Genomic DNA, 20,717 nt, shown 5'->3' with positions numbered 1-20,717 from the left:
CAGCAGGTTAGGATGAGCTCTGTTAAAAATGCACTTTAGCCAACTGAGTTGTGTCAAAATATAACAATCTCAAAATGTACAATAAAAAAGTGGCATTTTCGGGAGGGTTTTTCCAATTTTATCGAGACCGCCGGCGAGTTAAAGTTGCAATTTTGATGACACTTTTTTTTTCTAATCCAGAAATAATGTAATTCCATCTACCAGCTATAGCAATGGTTGTCATTTCAGGTCAAAGCCATCTTAGTTATTTACTGTAATCAGGTTGGAAGGAAAAACAGGAGAGATGCGCTAACAAATCTATATAGGGTGCCCCAACTGTGACCCATCCAATGAGGAACGCTTTAGCTCCGGGTCACAGGCCATCAACATCACATCTCAAAGTCCCTGCAAGATGTAAACGTGTTAGCCTTGGCTGAGAGTTATCATTTTTAATCACCTGGAAAGGACACAGATCTGTAAAAAGAACTAATCTAATTATGCCTCTTCAATAAGATTTGTAACCCATAATAAAAGGAGATTAGACACAGTTTACAGCGGGTGTTGTTCAACAAACCATAGAGAGATAGGAGATTCTTTGGCAAGTCCTGACGACTTAAACTGACTATACAAGGTATATCGGCTGAATCCGCCAAACATCCAATATGTATGTGACCTCCTGACTCCCCCCTGATGGCTAATGTTGGGGGTAGGTGAGAATCCTTTTGTTCTCAGAAATATAAATTACCACCAAAGGTGCCTGGCAGTGGCTTACCCACCTATCCCCATTTAAAGGGCATGCACGCTCTGTCGAGGCAACAGATCCTATTGAGATACATTTAACCAGAAGTCCAGCCGGTACACTAAACTACCAAAAAGAAATTGAACGCCTGAGCAAGAATTAATTAAGATTTATTTATTTTCACATGCTAAACACTTAGCGGGGCTCCTTTGACCCTAATAACATTGGATACCCTATGACATCCTTTCTACTAATGTCAGGTTTATTTCAGCTGGTACTTCTCTCCATTCATCCTGCAAATGTCTGGCGAGTTCTCTCAAAGACAACTGTGCAGCCAGTCCAAATATGGAACATCCATATCCTCAAATCAATGTAAACAGTGTTGGATTAGTAACAAGGCACGTTGTCTTGTTGGAAGTATTACTGACCATTCCCAGAGTATTGTCACATTGACAGCAGCACATTGTCGTCTAGAATCTCAAGGTACACACCTGTGTGTCCACGGTTCTTGTCACTACAACCAACGAACCATAATGGAACCTGTTCTGTATGTACACACCCAGGTATGTACTTCTGATTTGTAGATGCAGTAGTGAGATTCATCACTCCATAGAATATTCTTCTTTTGCTCAACTGTCCAATGACGACACTCCTTGCACCACTATAGACTGGCTGATGCACAATGAATGGAGGGAAATACCCGCTGGAGTGTATCAGACGTTAATAGAAAGTATACCATGGAGTGTATCCAATGTCATTAGGGCCAAAGTATTAACATATGGAAATAACTTCTACTTTTGATTCTTAATCCAGTAGGTTTTATTCTCCACTTGCCCTCCATGCTGCCCACAGACATAACTATCATATTACCATCAAACAGAATAGTGACAAATTCCGTTAATGTTACTAAAATGCTTGCTTATGACAGTTACTGAATGTTTCTAAATGCTTGGAAGGCAGTGGTTAAACTTCTATTACTATTGTAGCATTTATATCAGGCCTACATGTATCACAGGAGCCAATAGCATTTTTGCACAGTCTGTTTAGAACTATGAAAGTTGTCACCTCTCGCCCACTAAAATGATCTCTCATGCACTCATCTACCATAAAGAATGTTCACAATCAAAACCACAATTGTGATATGTAGATTGTGGGCTTAATTTTGTCTTTTTTAGACGGCGATAGGAAGACCCCACTATTTTAAATCTGCACCGCATTTAGAAAGTTAACTTGAAGCTGCTGGACCCCAAAAGGAAAGTCTTTAATGGAGCCCTCACCTATCATGTACCATGTATAATCCTTAGGGTGGATTCAGACGACCGTATATCGGCTCGGTTTTCACGCCGAGCCGATATACGGTGTCCTCATCTGCAGGGGGGAATGGAAGAGCCAGGAGCAGGAACTGAGCTCCTGCCCCCTCTCCACTATTTGCAATGAAAGGAGGCGGGACAGGGCGGGGCTAAGTGCCAAGAATTAGCCCCGTCCCATCTCTCTCCATTGCAAATAGTGCAGAGGGGCGGAGAGGAGGCAGAGAGGGGGCGGGAGCTCAGAGCACTGCTCCTGGCTCTTCCAGGCTCCCCCCCTGCAGAGAGGGACGACGTATACCGGCTGCGCGTGAAAACCCGGCCGATATACGTTCGTCTGAATCCAGCCTTATGTAGTAAAGGGGCTTTTAGACAAGCCCCCTTAAGGCACAATTGCTACTTTTGTACCCTTGACCATTTTATAAATTCCTTTACAAACACCTATAAGTATGGTCGTTTGTTTGCAGGTGCCAAGATCCACCTGCTGATAAGTGCAGGTGTAATGGTCATCAGGAACGATCGGGCCAATGAGGATACAAGCAGCGTCTTGTGTAGAAACCAAGATATCTGTTCTGTACAACTAGATGCTAGATTATCAATATTCTAATATTAAAAATAAAAAAAAAAATACTAAGCACTGCATTCATATCAGAAGGCAAATAAATCATTTCCTATATGAAAGCTGTCCTACTCACTTCTTCATCCTCAGCGAGTTGCAGTTCTCTAGCAATAGCTTCATCATCCATCATGGAGTCATCTGTGCTTCCACGGGGCTGTCAGATGAAACAAACAGTAAAAACGCATAAAACAGGCAATTTCCACCACTGGGCATTGTAAAAACACCAGAAGTGACTTGTTCGACTTACTTCTTCTTTCTTTGTCTCCACAAGCTTCTTGTTAGATCGCTTAATGTTCCCCATGCCAAAGAAGTCTTCCAATGATGTAGAAGGCCGTTTTTCTGGCGTTTTAACCTTAGCTGGTGGTACGTGGGTTTTTCTGACAGTGACTGGAGCCTTAGACGGAGGAGAAACAACAGCAGTTCCATTTTCTTTGGGCTTCTTGGGCTTTTTCAAATACGCAAAGTCTTCTTCATCTGAAAGGAGAAGAACAGATGAACACAATTGGCAAATGTGCCCAACTAGATTACTCAAAGGTGGCATATGCTGGCATGAGAGAACAGGCAGTTGAGAACTTAGAGCCATGAAAGCCAATATGGCCGATGATAGTAGTTTTCACCTTTGGCTATGCCATAAATGTATAGTACAAACATTTTTTTTAAAAACTACTAGTCATGCGCATATTTTCCGCGCCGTCGCTTAGCGATGACGCTGGTACCCGCAGCCCGTACACAATGTAGATGCGTATGGGCTGCGGGTATATCTGCGACCATTGAGCACAATGGGCTCTAGGTTGTGGATATCCACGGTAAAATAGAACCTGCTACGTTCTATTTTCTGTGAGTAATTTCGACTCGCTAATGTGAGTGGAATTGTGTAATCCAGTGCATTTGATTGATCTGCGTATGACCACGGATCAAATACATGAGGAATAAGCAATTTCTATCCGGTCAGGTGAGACCGGCCTAAGGTAGATCGCTACCTTTTTAACACGTGACCGGGGACTGCTCAACGAGGGCATCGGTCCCTGCTCAAGGCTCTCGGGCCCTCCCAGGCTCCTGCGCATGTGCCCGGCATTCAAACCTTGTGAACATTTAGGTCATTTTGAATGAAAAAAAAAATCTGCTGCAGAAACCATAGCCTTCACCTCAGACATCTGCGAATGAGGCCTAATGATGGAATCCATCTCAAGGAACTTGGATTTGTGACTCAGTTTTCTTGGAACATTAAAAGACATTTGTGTTAAAGTGGCCATACACATTAGATGGACATCAGCTGAACCCAATAATTTAATCGGGACCAGCCAGCTATCTAACGTTGGGGGAACGAAGGAGCTGGCATGTTGGATTTCAACACGCCCAACCATGAGAAATAAGGGCCTGTCCACACAGTCATATGGTCATCCGTAAACAAAGCCAACGTTTTTACTCCTAAAACTAGATGAAAAAGTAGCATTTAATGGACCCATAAGTTATAATACGAACCAGAAACCAGCTCCTCTGCAGTGGCTCCCATGTGACATTACTATACTTTACATACTATACCGTGCGTGCATGCGTAAGAGAGATCAGGATTAATCAGAAAACCCTATAAATGATTATCGTTAGGTTTTGCTCGTTTTAAACGCAGCCAACCATGATGTTCTTACTCGTCGTTCAGTTTCAGCCGGCATTAAAAAAAAAAATCGGCGCCAGCTCTGGCACTTTTCATGCAGTTTAAACACTGATCGTTCAGCGTTTCACATAGGAGAACTGCAAATAAGGAGGATGAAAGAATACCTCTACAGCGCCGCCTATTGGAAGGCAGCAGTTCTGCAAGCCAATGTCAGACCCTTAATACAAGTCTTTATAACAATAGGTGGCGCTGCAGAGGCATTGCTCTATCTTCCTTATTTGCGTATTTCCTTAAAAAGAAAAGGATACCCTTTCCCCAACCCAGACAAGAGAACTCCCCGAGCTTTTGAGGATGTCCCCAAGCTCATTCGCTCGGGCAAACAAAAATTGTGAGATTCTCGGCTGTGTAAAAGAGGTGCATTAGTTTTCATTGTGGTACCGGCAAGCACAGTATACAACTAAGAAGATTCTGTATCTGTGGCTGATGTCTATAAGGACCTTCTTGAATAGTTATTTAATTATGACCTGCAACATGAAGCTACCAAGGTACTGACGTTACGGAGAAACCGGCAGAAAGACTGAACAACTTATTTCATTCCTCTGTGTAAACGGTTCTTGGAAAACATAATGATAATGTATGAAGTAATATCGTGCCCAACAAAACGTCAGCTCCATCAATCTGGGGTTAGTATTGGCACACTAATGACACATGCGTGACGTACAGATGTAATGCGGTCCTCGGGCTGTCCACATTATCTGCAGTATTATTAGATCAAGCTGCCTAGAGATAAGAAGAGAAGCGAAGGATCCGCAACCACAGGAGATCAATGTTATAATACAGGACGCTACCAACGGTTTATTGGGAGAATGAACACAAATTAGAACGGCAGCCAAATGATGTCCTTTAGTCACCAGGTTCAGCGCCAGAGAGAACGTGAAGTAAATAGGACCGGGACATTGAGATAAAACAGCTTTTATACTGTAACTAGAGATGAGGGAGCACGCTCGGTAAGGTCAGTTACTTGAGTGAGCCTCGCTCATCTCGAGTAACTGCCTTCTCCTACGAGCGTGCTCGGGGGGGGCAGAGCAGAGGGGAGCGGGATCTCTCTCACTACCCCGCCGTCCGCCGCTAACCCCCAGTGCACGCTCGGAGGAGTAGGCAGTTACTTGAGATGAGTGAGGCTCGCTCGAGTAACTGACCTTACCGAGCGTGCTCGCTCATCTCTAACTGTAACCAATGGATATTAATAACAAAGAAAAATTGCGCAAAATTCTTCTGTACTCAAAAAGTGAATGAAATAGTTGACAGCACACCGCGTACCAAACGCACAAGGACACATAAATTTCATATTTGAGTTCGTCGAGGTCTCAGTGATGAGACCCCCACGATCAGTCAGTTATCCCCTTATTAAAAAAGTTTTACCAGAATAATAAAGTTTTGGAGAGAGGGGGGGGGGGGTGACCAAAAAAAAAAACAACAAAAAAACGCAATCCTGGTGTTTTATTTTTTGTTTTCTGACAACGTTCACCGTGCGGGGTAAATAATGCGTTCCTTTGATAGATTCGTCTTTTACACACAGCGATACCAAATGTGTTTTTTTGTTTTATTATTTAGATTCTTTTATTATAAATATGGCAAAAGGTTGTTTTGTTTTTTTTACTTTTAGTAACTTCCATAGATTGTAATGTTTAAAAAGAAATGTAAAAAAAGCAAACATACATTTTCATACTTTTCTGTGGCACAGAAATGTGTAGTTGGCTATGCTATCCCATCCTATAAAAAAAGTTCAACAGTACAGAAGGTCAAACCTAGGCAAAAGTATGGGTACTCCAGTTACATTTGACCAATTTTAGCCTACAGGTATGTAAAGCTATACGCTTTATACCTTTTGTTTTGTACATAAATGTATACTATTCAGGGATGCTTAAATCTTAGTGTGGGCAGCCCCTAATCCAGGGCTTAAATACTGAATGTAATACAGTATATATGCAATGTGAAAACAATTGTGAATAACCAATAAATGTTATAACGATTACATAAAGCCATCAGCTACGGAAAAAAAAAAAGTAAAATCACAAAAAGTAAACTGTAAAAACCAAAACACGATCAAAAAACAAAAAAAATCAATCATTTAAACAACGCACCCGTGGTTAGGTAAAAGTAACCTTGAGATAATAAATCAACAAAATAGATAAATCCCTCCACCGCTAGACAACCTTGACCAATGCCCAACTCCTGTGAGCTAATACCGCTATCGAGATTAACTCTATGAACCCCACATTGGACATATTTCCTGCAGCACTGTAACTGAACCAAACGTAGCACTGCAATTAGCACACAATTAATATCGCTACGTGTCACATTGCTACGAAGTGACCTTGGCCTATGTCACACTACAGAGTATAGCGTGGTGCATAATAGTAAGTGCCATTCAAGGGTCACGGGAAAGTTCAATTATTATATGTTCATAGTAACAAGCGAGAAGTTTTTCCTTGGTGATGATGTGGGTGCCGAGATCCCACTGATCGCTGAAATCTGAGTGCTGTGTCCGCTTGGAGCAGTGTACAGACTCAATAGAAAGTCTATGAGCCACACTGCTGGACGATCACAGCCAAAAGGGGCACCGCTCAGCTGAGCACTTCTGCCCTTTGTTTTACCAATTGGTAGGGGTCTCAGCATTTGAACCCCCATTAATCAAAACTCCTCCTCAACTGCATCATGCAGTTGTGAAGGCTGTATGAAGTGGAGTTAGCTCCGTGACTGGCAGCTATCAGTTGCTTTAGACAGCAGACAGCCACTAGCAAATATTTAGAAGTCAAAGTTGACCACGCCCATGGGACTCCTGGGATATTAAAAATCATCATGCACTGCAATACTTCAGTATTGCAGTGCACAGTACAAAAGAACAAGTGATTGCATGATTCAAGTTCCCTATGTGAACTAAAAAAAAAAAATGTAGAAATAGGTTTATTCAAATTCTTAAAATGGAAAAGAAAAAAAAAAAAAAAAAGATTTAACAATGAAAATAACCCACATATTTTGTAACTGTTTTAGCAAAATTTCAAATTAAAATATTATGCTATGTTTTCCACATGATAAACATTGGAAAACAAAATCCAGAATTGTGGGTGTTTTTTTGGTTAACCCCACCTTACCACCCAAAAAATTGAACAAAACGTTATCAAAAAAGTAGGTGGTAACTCAATCATGCAAAAAAAAAAAAAAAACACACACACACACACACACACACACACACACACACACACAAACTACACAAATAAAAATACATAGAAATAAAAAAAACACTATATAAATTTGGTATCCCCATCATTACACTGACCTACAGAACACTTACATGTCACTTTTACTGCACAGTGAATGCCATAAGAACTAATCTCTACCACCCCGCTTCCCCCCCCCCAAAAAAAATTACAATAAAAAAAGCAAAATTGCTGTTTTTTTCACCCCTCATATTTTTTTTACATTTTAGTATACTAAATGATACTATTAAAAAATACCATTTGTCCCACAAGAAACAAGACCTCATACAGCCATATCAATATAAAATTATGGCTCTTGGGATGGCAAAAAAAAAAAGAAAAAAAAACATCTTTGGTCGTGAAAAGGTTGAAAGGGTTAAAGTGCATCTGTTATCAGACTCTGCTGCTCTATGTAAGAGATGCTTTTGCTAAACAAGCCTTTTAAGGTTCCTTTTATAAGGTTTAGTAAACAACATAACAGGAACATAATGGCCATTAATTACTCTGATCATATATGAACAAGTGGAAGAGACGGAGCACACTACAACAGTAAAACACTGTCAACATATTAAAACGAGCCTCCGACCCCCTGCCTTCCCGCTCCAGCAGGCTAGGTAAATAGGCATATACTATCGGCTCCTAAGAAAAGATGGAGGTGAGAACCCGACCTATCCAGGGAAGACCATATGAGCAAACAGACTCTAAAGGGAATTCCTTGTAAAACACACAAATGCTACTATCCATTTGTAATGCAAACCATCAAACTATATGGGATCTATTGATGTTTCCGCTAGTAATTTAGGCACAGCTGTTTCCTAAAAAGTAAAACCGTAATAACAAAAGATTATACAGGAAAGCAGACAAACAGTTTAAAATCATTTATCTGTCTTGTTACATGCACTTTTAGTACAACCCAGTGCTATAGTAGCCTCTTACACAGCAGGGCTTAGATGATCCCTTGCTGCACACTGTTTGCAGGCCCTTTAGCAGGCTTTTCCCCACCACATTATACCTGATCTGCAATGCTGCGGCTCCTCCAAGTTACAGCAGCGCAAAATGAAACCGTCCGGGGACTTTAGAATTTTTTTTTTTTTTTAAAGGAGATGTCCCGAGGCAGCAAGTGGGTCTATACACTTCTGTATGGCCATAATAATGCACTTTGTAATGTACATTGTGCATTAATTATGAGCCATACAGAAGTTATCAAAAGTTTTATACTTACCTGCTCCGTTGCTGGCGTCCTCGTCTCCATGGTGCCGACTAATTTTCGCCCTCCGATGGCCAAATTAGCCGCGCTTGCGCAGTCCGGGTCTTCTCCTCTTCTCTATGGGGCTCCGTGTAGCTCCGTGTAGCTCCGCCCCGTCACGTGCCGATTCCAGCCAATCAGGAGGCTGGAATCGGCAATGGACCGCACAGAAGCCCTGCGGTCCATGGAGACAGAGGATCCCGGCGGCCATCTTCAGCAGGTGAGTATGAAGACGCCGGACCGCCGGGATTCAGGTAAGCGCTGTGCGGGTGGTTTTTTTAACCCCTGCATCGGGGTTGTCTCGCGCCGAACGGGGGGGGGGGGGGTTTAAAAAAAAAAAAACCCGTTTCGGCGCGGGACATCTCCTTTAAGGGATATTCAAGTTGGAAGTAAACAATAAAATTAATATTGAATAAAGGCAAGCAGAGATCTTGAAAACAGGAGTGACATGATTTAGTGATCCTGCACCAAGCAGGCGGTTGGACCCCGTGGCACTGGAGGTCCCTTCCAACTCTACCATTCTATGAAGAATGTAGCTTACCCACAGGAACCAATCCCTGCACAGCTTTTATCTCTGACAGTGCGGTGGTAAAATGAAAGCTGCACTGTGATTGGTTGTTATGGGCAACAAGAACAGATTTTATTATAGACAGCTTTCATAAGGATGGTGTCACATGGGCGTAAGCGTATTTATGTACACACGTGCGCCGCGTACTTGCACAATAGGCATTGCATACTTGTGAGCCCAGGTGCGTGTTTTACTGTACATTTTGCACATGCAAATCGTGTGCATTTGTGCACGCAAAAGAAAAAAAACAAAAACATGCACCCACAACATTAACCAATTATTGAAAAGGGCAATTAGAGTACTTAGTTTAATTTGTGCCCTTTCCCTACGCAAATGTGCAGGAAAATCAAGCATGCTTTGTATTTTTTTTTTTTTTGCTTTCGAGAAACCTCTGCTATATGATATAAGACTAAAGGCTCATTTACACCCGAAGACAATCTTTCAAACGAGCACTAATGCCCATTAGCACTTTATCAGGTTCATTTGGGTGCAAATGAGCCTCCAGCAGCTGTTTGCAAATCTCAGCATGTGGTCTGGACTTTGCACTCAGCTGCATTGTCTTTGCAGGGGCTGCCAGCTGAATACAATGTAATCAGCGGCTTTCGTGGAAAACACAGCTTGCAGTCCCCGCTCTCTCTTCATCTGAACAATAAATTTTATGCTCACTTAAAAATCATCGCTGGCCGGAGAGTGAAAGATAGAAGCATTTACACAACAATTATCGATCAAAAGCCATTGGTTTGAATGAATTTTGAGCGATAATCATTGCGTGTAAATGGGGCTTAAAGCCCCTTCAGGAAAGAACATTTATCATGCAAATCACTGTCTTTAGACAGAGCGGTTTGCACGATAATGGTGCAGTGTAAATGCATGCAGTGAAAGACTGATTGGCGATAAATCACTAATTGGATCTTTCATGCAGACCATAAAAATCATGCTTGGTCTACAGCTGCACCGTTCAATGTAAACAGGCCATCGGTCATCCATGGACAACTGCCTGTTTACTGTGAATGGTGGGGGCAAGTGATAGGGGGTGGGGAAGAAGGAGACCCGGAACAATTCCCGGCCCACTCCTCCTCCATTCACTGAGCGATGTGTGTAAAAAGCAGTCGACTGGTATAAAAGGATCATTAGTCCTTGCGTTTGAGCAGCAGAGTACACAATGCCATCTGCTCCAACCAGTGACTAATAGCAAATAAACTACAAAACAAGTCGGGAAATCTGTTACAGGAGGATCATTGACTTTTCGTCCCAAGGTCAGTGTCTAAAGGACAAATAAGCAGCCAGTGTAAATAATAACCAAGGCCGCCAGCATAACTGAAAGTCGTGTCAGATACACACGCAATCAACAAAGGGGTTAAGCAACTATTTTAAAGCGCTACACTCAAAACACAAAAAAATAGTAAAATGCCAAATTTTATTGGTAAAGACTAGAGATGAGCGAACCTACTCGTTTCGAGTAATTACTCGATCGAGCACCGCGATTTTCGAGTACTTCAGTACTCGGGTGAAAAGATTCGGGGGGCGCTGGGGGGGAGGCGTGGCGGCGCGGGGGGTAGCAGCAGGGAGCTCTCTCTCCCTCTCCCCCCCACTCCCCGCTGCAACCCCCCACTCACCTACGGCACCCCCCGAATTTTTTCGCCCAAGTACGGAAGTACTTGAAAATCGCGGTATTCGGGCGAAAAAGGGGCGTGGCCGAGTACGTTTGCTCATCTCTAGTAAAGACCATCTGAAAACACAAGATGCAGGATGGGCCTAAAAAAAGGAGTATTGCCTAAGCATATGCCAATAAAAGTTAACACTTTCCAATCCACTGTCTGATGTCTAAAGACATTCTGATTGAAGGCTGTACAGCCCCGATGTTGGAAGATGTCCGGCAGGGTATTCTTACTGTAGATTACTGGCCGCTCCGTTGTCGGGGGCCTCTCCAGCATGTCCCATACCGCAGTACTGGCTCTAGCCAGCAGATGGCGCCATTGTATAATGGCAGAAAGAGAAAGCCCCCCCCCCCCAGGAAACCCTGAATCCAAAATTGGATCGTAAAGGGTTAAAGGCCTTGTCTCAACAGGAAACCTCTGCGGATGTAAAGAATTGAACCTGCGGCGATTCACGGAGCGGTGTCCGATTATACATTTACTTTCAAGAAATAGTCCACAGACCTCAAGTATCACAGCTCTGCCCCAGTCCCTTGGCTGATGTGGAGCTGCAGCACCAGATAGTCCATGGACAAAAGTGGCGCTAATTCTGGAATGCAGCGAACCCTTTTTATTTCAATTATTATATCACTCCTCCATCCTGGCTGGATCTTCTTTTTTCTGCACGATGGATGCGCTCGGTACACCAGCCTGACTGCTGCGCAAATGCATCGTGTCTTTTTTTTTTTTAATCTCCTGCTTTCCCGCAGATCTGCGGCACGTCCGCAGTGTCAGCTATGAGTATGCTGCAGACCGGACGGCTTCTATTGACTTCAATCCGTACGCCCGGAAAAAAATTACATCCGTAGGTATTTAAATACCTGCGGATGCACAATGATAGTCTATGGGCATATTGAACGGCGGATCATCCGCGCAGGTGACTAACGCGGATTCCGCAATTCGATTATGCCCGTGGACATGAGGCCTCAGTTGTAGATTTCATTGGCTAGATGAAATGTCTTCTAGTTGTTTGTTTTTTCTAATTGTAGCACACCAGATCTTTTTGTATGTAGTTTAATAGAAAATGTCTAAGAAAAAATATTAATGTTTTACTTTAGATTCTGTATTGCTTTTAGGGCATGACTACTATTGCTATTGTCTCATGTGAGGCCAGGCTCACACGATAGTGTTGTAACAACGTATCCCATGCACAGGTTTTATAGTCACCACCTCCTCTTGCTTACCATATGTGCATGCCTGTCCTCTCCTCGCTCTTCTACTTATCACACCTAATTACAGAGGAGCCAAATGCCCACCCATCACAGTGATCACGCAGTAGTCAAAGTACGCGCCCGCCTCATCCCCACAAGCAATCATACAGATTTTTTTTGTACCATTTTAGGGTACATATGGCTTTTCTGATCACTTTTATTGCGCTTTACAGCATTTTGCCTCTATTTTTTTAAATGGTTTTTGCCTCGCGAATGAATAGCGTGCTTAAATTATAGTACAGGTCGCTACAGACACGATGCAACCAAATATGTGGGGTTTTTCTTACATTTTTTATTTTTTTATACAAAAAGGGAAAGATGAGCAAAAAATATGTTTTTGTTATTTTATTTTTTTTTACACTCTTTGGGTCCCTGACCCATAGCAGCTATGATAAGGCAATGCAGGACTTCTGTACAGCAATGCCTTATCGCTTTTAATAGTGTTCATAGGCAATGAGAAGTCAGAATCTGGTATCCTCCTGCCATGGGGATCTGATGACATCACAGAGGGAGTGCCCTCCCTCTGTGAACCCTTTACATTCCGTGATCTACATAGATCGCGGCATGTAGAGGGTTAACAGCGGGGGGGATGCTGTCCTTATGTACCCCTGCTATCGGTAACAGACAGCTCCCGCTGCAGGATGGCGCAGGCTCACTTCTGATCCCCCATCATCCACAGGATGTAAGGTTACGTCCTGTCGTGTTCATTAGGACATAACCTTGTGTCCTGTGGTGTTGAGGGGTTACCTTCAGGGCATAGTCACACCGGGAAATGATCAGGAGTCAACATGAAAAAAAGCTGATCACTGGCAAACGTAAAAGGGTCTTTAGTAGGGATGAGTGAGTATACTCGCTAAGGCACTACTCACTCGAGTAATGTGCCTTAGCCGAGTATCTCCCTGCTCGTCCCTAAAGATTCGGGGGCCGCTGCAGCTGACAGGTGAGTTGCGGCGGGGAGCGGGGCAGCGGGAGAGAGAGATCTCCCCTCCGTTCCTCCCTGCTCTCCAGCGCAGCTCCCTGCTCCACGGCGGCACCCGAATCTTTCGGGACGAGCGGGGAGATACTCGGCTAAGGCACATTACTCGAGCGAGTAGTGCCTTAGCGAGTATACTCGCTCATCCCTAGTCTTTAGAGAAAGAATAGGACTTTCAAGCCACGCTTTAAAGAAAGTTTTCTGTGTTTCATTTCCCCCTCCTTACCTGTAACCATACTGCACTGGGAAGCACTATAAAATTAAGAGCTGATCAAATTTCCTCAACGATATAAAATGGAGATCATTACGGGATTTGTTATACAACAAAGTCACACAAACGTAATTAATTGCATGCAATCCAGAGAATGTTAATGAATAAAGCATTGCTTATCCAGATCCTCTGTTGTCACAGTAAACACACATGCCGCCTTCCCAAAACGGATAGCACTGGTTGCCTGGAGTAGAAGGCATTGCAGAGACAGAGATCGTCACTAAATAGAGCAAAATGGGTTCGTTGGTCAACAATATTCTAGGCTTTTTGCAAAAGAAAGACATCCTGAACACGTGTATAATTATGTAGTACGTGCATTGAAAGGAACACTACGGGCAAAGCCTGTGCCCTGGTGAGATGGTACACGATAAAGGGATCCTCTTAGGCGTTCTTCAAATACCATTGTCATGGCTCAACACCCGAGAGAAAACTTGATGATTCTGGACCTTAATGCAAAATCTGTGCCACTTATAACACTGGTGTCTTGCCATGTGTTTTGCATCCCTATAGGCACCAAGTACAACCGTGACATCTGCTCCTGTCTGACGCCGTGCACTATGCATAATGCAATGTATACATTTTGTCCGATGTGTTCCTTTAACACATATGGTAAAAATGTTGCATCATTGTACAACATGCCAGAACCAAAACATAAGCCTGCTGACACGGAGACCTATTGCTCTCCGTTTCAGCAGCTCTCTATAATGGTCAAGATGGCTTATATCCAGGGTTCCCATCACAAAGCCACTTTAGGGATTTCAGAACTAAGAAGAGATGGGACTCCTGGACGTAAAGGGGAAATGTGATGTGAGTGACGCCTAACATGGCTTATAGCCGTCCATGTGTTATACATACCTGTATCTGAGACATAGTCAACAGGATCAGGTTTTTTAATCTTTAGTGGCTTTGATATTGGTGGCGATACTTCCTGTGGCCTTTTTGATTTTTTAACCGGTGGTATGTCTTCTTCTGAATCTGAAAGATAAAGATCTAGTTAGAATCTAATAAACAAAAAACAAGAACAAAAAAAAACAAAAAAAAAAAAAAAAAAAAAAAACACAAACATGGTTATTATTTACACAAAACTGTTCTTGTGTTGGAACTTCAAATATCAAAGCCGAGAGGTAAATGCTTCTCCTTCACCCCCCTTTCTATAACTCACGGACTTCAACACATGGGGCCACGTTTCCATTTATAAAAAAGAGAAAATTGGGCACTCTGAATCGGGAAACGGTGACAAAAGGATCCCTGTTGTTCTAATAAGCAATAGTTCCAGAGCCGGGACTCTCCTCTCCCACCTATTAGACATCTAAAGGGCTTATCCAGGCTATATAAATAGCTAAACACAACTAATATAACAAGAGGGCTTCTCCAAATTCAACACAAAATGACTACTGCAGTCTTAAAATTATTCAACCCGTCTTTAGTACAGTACTCTTTTGCGGTTATGACCTACGACCAGAGGTATAACTTGAAGCTCCTGGGCCCCAATGCAAAACATGTAACAGGGCCCCCAACTATAATGCTTTACTCATAGTACCGAGCTCCCTATATGGAGAAGGGAGGCCTTATGGCCCCCTAAGGCTCCTGGGCCCGGGTGCAACAGCATCCCCTGCACCCTCTATAGTTACGCCTACAACAAATGTGATGCTGTCGTAAACGGGTGTCTGGCTGAGCGTCATGTGTGCAGCAGGTCATAACAGCAAAAGAGTACCCTACGAAGTACTAAAGACACTGAAGGGGTGGAATAACTATGAAACTGCGGTAATCATTAAATGTGGCATTTTGTGTTAAATTCGGGGAAACCACTCGTTATATTAGTTGTGTTGAGCCATTTTAATTCTCTTTGTTTTTTGGCAGAGCGCTGAAAGTCTGTACACTTGGCAAATAAATCTAGTTTATTGAAAGTTAAATAATTTTGTAACAGTCAAACAGGAAAAACACTATTTAAAATGAGCCCAGCCTAATTGTACACTTGGTACGTCGCCCATGTATTACATGTGTATTCCTCCACACACATAATACGCGGTGCTGAAGGCCCACTGAATTCCATTGGTCCATCACAAGCAAGTTGTGACTGGCCAGTCCGCTCATGAGATGCGTCGACCATAGCGTCATAACACGGACATGAATACAAAGAAGTTCCAGGGCATCTAAACGGCATCAGCGAGGAAATGGAGAGTAAAAGCAATAATGATACAAAGGAAATACCTGAATCATAAATGATCCTTTTCTTCTTGTTACTCTGCTGCTGCTTCTTTTTCAATTCTTCATCAGTGCCAGGACTTTTCAACTTTAAAAAAAAAGCACATAAATTACAACAAATATCTACTGTATATGATACAGCATTGTATGTACGGTGAATATAGCTTCTGTAAACTCCTCTACATAGCAATGGTCTGACTGCAGTGAACATCAACATCCTATTCCAACATACCATTGACAGTCGTCCAGTAACCTATATTATAAGGGGTTGTTTGGTTAACTCCAAAATGCGATGAAGTGTCTACTTATATCCCTTTACCTGCTTGTGATGTGCAGGGAAACACACAGCACCCAAGATATTCTATACCTGACTATGGGGCCATGAGAAGGGTAGTACATTTACAGAACAAGCAGCGATTGACGATATAAACGGCTCAAAAAAAGTTAAGGAACACAGATGTTGCAGGCAGCAATGGGACCCCACCAATCAGACCATTATCACCTATCCCTATGGTGGGCCAAACACCGCCCAACCATTATGCATCTATTAGGGCTTATTCAGACACGCGTATATTGGCCGGTTTTTCATGCCCGGCTGATATACACTGTCCCTCCCCCTCACCTACTCTCTGTTTCTCTCCTCCCCTCCAAGCGGTTTGCAATGGGAGTGGGAGGGGTGTAGCTAAGCTCCCACCCCCTCCCCTTGTTCATAGCCAGCAATAGGAGTGGGCGGGACAGAGCAGTGCATAGCTACACCCCCTTTTATTGCAAACACAGGAGTGGAGGAGAGAGGCAGAGAGCCGGTGAGTGGGAGGGAAGGGGGGATTGTTTAGATAGAAGCGTATATCGGCCGGCCGTGAAAACACCAGCCCATATACTCTCGTGGGAATAAGCCCATAGGCTGGGTCCACGTGGGGCCGATTTGCAGTGGAATGTCCGCAGCTGGAATGTCGCTGTAGATCAGCAGCAGTGGACAGCCTGCCTCCATTACCGGCACCATTTGGTGTGGATTTTGAATCAGGTTCTATCACGTATTTCTGTGCAGAATTCACCCCCTCATTGAAAAGAGGTGAATTCCACAGCGGAAGCTGAGATAAAATTGACATGTTGCAGAACTGAATTCCGCACTGCATGTCATTTTCTGCACAGGATTTGTGCGGATTATTTCTGCAGCTTGTGGACGATATTTTCAAAATCTCATCCACTTTGCCGCTATTGTAAATGCAGTGGAAATTCCGCGTGGAGGGTCCGCATGGCAATTCCGCCCTGTCTGGACCCCATCTTTATAATTGTGATGATTACCAGAGGCAATAATTGGATCAAATGTAAAACCAGAGTGAGTAAAACCATCAACATGTATGGAATAAAGAGGATCCCACTTACCTTCTTGTCTTTCGATTTCTTATGTGTAGTAACTCCTTGAGGACTTTTGATATTCTCCTTCTTATCTTTCTCATTAGTGGATTTCTTGGCAACCGGGCCGACACCAAAAAACTTCCGGATATCCTTAAACACAAGCAAATAACAGAAAAAATATCCTTGTAAGTAAAGGATAATGCACTGACTTAAGGATCTTTTATATGGCACAATTATTGGACAAGAACATTCACACCAAACATTCCATTGTCTGAATATTGGACTGTGAAAGTATGCCCATGTACTTGGCTTCACATGCGTCATAGAACTGGTCCTACCCCGTTTCCCTGAAAATAAGACCTATCATGATTTTTCAAGACTTTTGAGGGTGCTTGAACTATAAGCCCTACTCCAAAAATAAGCCCTAGTTACAGATAATAAAAAAAAAGTCAATGTAAATAGTGTCCAGGCAGCTATACATCGAAAAAAGTAAAATCTTTTGGAGCAAAAAATTAATATGAGACCCTGTCTTATTTTCAGGGAAACGGTAGTTGAGTGTTTATGCTTCTACTAAAGGTAGGCCAGCTGCACACGAACGGATTTGCATTGCGGAATCTGCAATTGGTGTCCACACTGTGGATCCGCAGCAAATACCGTTCGTTACATGCTATGGAAAAGCGCTTCTTTCTGCATGGACGGTTTCTTTTGAAGCCAATTGAAACCATCTGACCCGCAGCCCCTCTGTAATTGACATTGCGGATAGGTCGCGGATTCCGTTCACACGGGCCAACAGTATCTTGGTTTACTTCTCCCTGCAATAGTCACCCTGTGTAGATTGTCACACAAATATTAAAAATCGCGCTAGCATAAAACTTACATACACATCTGAGCACGATGCGTTTTTTTTTCCCGTACTGATTAGAAGTTTCACCCACTGTTTCCGCGGACTTGCAGAAAATAGAACATGCTGTGATTCTTCTATTGCACAATGGGGTCCATTTAATTGCAAGTTTTGTGCGTCTTGAAACGTGTGAAACTCGCTTCTGTGAATGCACCCTAAGGCTGGGGTCACACGGGACGGAATTTCAGTGGAATTTTTGCGCAGTGGCCGCACCAAAAAACCCGCAAGAATTCCGCTGGAAAAGGGCAGCTTCAAAACCCATGGCCTTCAACCGCGGGTTTTGATACAGTTTCGCAGTCGGCATTCCGCTGCGGCTTTCTGTCCCCATAGAGAGGCCGCTGCGGAAAACAGAAAATAAATGACATGTTGCGGAATTGAATTCCGCGCCGCATGTCGGTTTCAGTGCGGCTTGGCCGCAGCGTGTGGACGAGATTTTTGCGAAATCTTGTCCACTTTGCTGGCTAATCCCGGGATTAGGAGCCGCGGGCGGAATTGCCGGGTGGACTTTCCACACAGAAAGTCCGCAGCAATTCTGTTCCGTGTGAACCCAGCCTAAAGGTACCTTACCTTGCCCGCATACTTAGTCAATGTCACCCAGACCTTTCGGCTGCACAACCAACCATTGCAATGCAGCCCTAAAATTTGAGGAACCCAACGTCTTGTGATTTGCAAGTTTTTAAACCCCTTTGAAATCAATGGAGAAAAAAAAATATTTTTTTTGGGGGGGGGGGGTTGACTTCAGTTTCTCTCCTCCAAAATGGCGCAGAGAGATGGAAACCCTGAACTGACCCCAACGCCGGTGTGAAAGCAGCCTTATTTCAGCAATCATCTGTTTATTTGATGTAAGGGCTTAAACAGATGAACGTAACGAAGCAAAACAATTGATTTCAATGGTTTTGTTTTGAATCGCGGGATTCTCTTGCGATATTACTACACGTGAGAAGAGATAAGCCATTTATCGCATGTAGTTTTTCTTCGTGCGAGAAAACATAGGGCAGGACCTATCTTCCTGTTTTTTTTTTCTTCCGTGCGCAATAGCGCAAAATTTAAACGGTAGAATAAATCATTTCGACTTGTTCATGCATAAACATCGCTCGTTTAAGCCCTCCGGGTGCATTCATGTATTTATTGCGGAACTTCAGCGGCAGAACGCGCAGGTAAACTATGCAACAAACGCCATTCACTCACAGCGGGGGGGGGGGGGGGGGGGGGGGGGATAAAATCTGCTGTGGATTCAAGTCCGGCTGTAGATTTTCTAAATAACATGATCCATCTCAAGAAAAAAAATAATGCTGTGAATTTCATTCTCTGCACTGAAATTCACATCTCAAACTGTGCGCCAAAGCTGTCACTGTTGATGTTTTGTTTTTTTTTTACACCATGTGTGAATAGACTAACCATTAATAATAGACTATCAGCCATTATAGATAAGATAACCATGTATTTACCATTTCTATCTATGGTAAACAAACGATGGTAATAAAGTTTTGTGAAAGAAAAAAGTGTAAAAGCAACATTGCCTGTTTACACCTCATATCACGTGGTCGTCGCTCCTCAGCCAATGAGCGCAGCATACAACCATCACGCAGCGTCGCGGCAAAAGTGATACCCACGGCCTGACCAATAAGCGTCTCCTTTCGAGCTCGTGGACTACAAGTCCCAGCATGCCCGCAAGGAGACATCATTATACCTAAGGCCTAAATGAGTGCGCAGTTAAAAAAAAAAAGTGTATAACACGAGTAGCGCTGCGCTATATTTGCACTGAGCTCTCCCCCGCCCGGTGCACGTATATATAATGTCAATGTGAACGTGACAGACTGCATAGCGCTCGTCCGCAGCCATGGGCAGCAGGACGGGCTGCTATACAGTGCTGTGTACATCCTGCATTGTGTGCCCGGTATAAGGCGCCCCGGTCCTCACTTACCATGACCGGGCGCTGCGCTCTCCTCTCCCGCCGTTCCCTAGCACCCCGCGCTTGGCGCCAACTCCTCGCTCAAGGAGCGGACAGGCCGCCGGGCCCTCCCACCATCTCCGCCTCGTGTGTGACTGACATGCGCAGGTCTGCCGGGTCACAGCACCCCAGCCTGCACCCTCCATTATACATCACTGAGTGCAGCTCTGATGCCCTCTGCTTCCTAGTAACAAGTCATGGTGGCAGTCATAATAATACAGCAGCCCCATCACCACACTCATCCCTACAGGCTATAGTTGGATGCCCCGGCTTGCCTAATACACTGCAGCAATCTGACGCAGGCCGCCATGTTGCCGCTCACACGGCGTGCGCAAAATATATGCAAAAGAAAAATGGCAGCATGCCCTACCATGGCAGTTATTAGACACGCCAAGCCAGTGCATGGCTATGGGCGGCACGCAGCGTCATCTGCCACATGCGCTCATATCAGCCCGGTCTACGGCTCGGTTCACACAGGGCGCAAATCTCGCAGAATGTCCGCAGTAGGACCGCACAGAACCTTTGCAGCTGAAGTCACGAGACGTTTGGCGCAGGTTTTGAAAGCGGCTTATTCCGCTGCAGCCATCTCTCCCCATAGAGAGCCGCAGCGGAAACGGCAGTACAATTGCCATACCGCGGCTTTGAATTCCGCGCTACATGTCAGTTTCCACGCGCCTCGGCCGCAACGGTCTGCCCGCAGCGCGTGGATGAGATTTTTGCACATTTCGTTCACTTTGCTTCTTAGTCTCAAGGCTTAAGATTGCAGGCGGAATGTCCATGCGGAAAGTCTGCACGGAAATTCCGCTGCAGTTTCGCCCAATGTGAGCC

General features: G+C 43.9%; 1 protein-coding gene across 1 annotated transcript in view; it reads right to left on the bottom strand.

The window, feature by feature from the left end:
* The window catches only part of RFC1 (replication factor C subunit 1), a 48,434-nt gene extending 28,431 nt beyond the window's left edge, over positions 1-20,003 (bottom strand). The window contains exons 1-6 of the mRNA XM_066573181.1: positions 19,863-20,003; positions 17,065-17,187; positions 15,688-15,769; positions 14,332-14,451; positions 2,889-3,115; positions 2,718-2,795 (exon numbers count right to left, since the gene is read on the bottom strand). Of these exons, the coding sequence (XP_066429278.1) occupies positions 2,718-2,795; positions 2,889-3,115; positions 14,332-14,451; positions 15,688-15,769; positions 17,065-17,187; positions 19,863-19,865 (633 nt within the window). The 5' untranslated portion in view covers positions 19,866-20,003. The remainder of the gene's footprint in view (positions 1-2,717; positions 2,796-2,888; positions 3,116-14,331; positions 14,452-15,687; positions 15,770-17,064; positions 17,188-19,862) is intronic.
* Between the last annotated feature and the right edge of the window lie 714 nt (positions 20,004-20,717).

This window comes from Eleutherodactylus coqui, chromosome 7, assembly GCF_035609145.1.
Source record: "Eleutherodactylus coqui strain aEleCoq1 chromosome 7, aEleCoq1.hap1, whole genome shotgun sequence".
NCBI lineage: Eukaryota > Metazoa > Chordata > Amphibia > Anura > Eleutherodactylidae > Eleutherodactylus > Eleutherodactylus coqui.
Note: the sequence above shows the minus strand (reverse complement) of the source record. Positions and strands in the feature narration are given on the sequence as shown.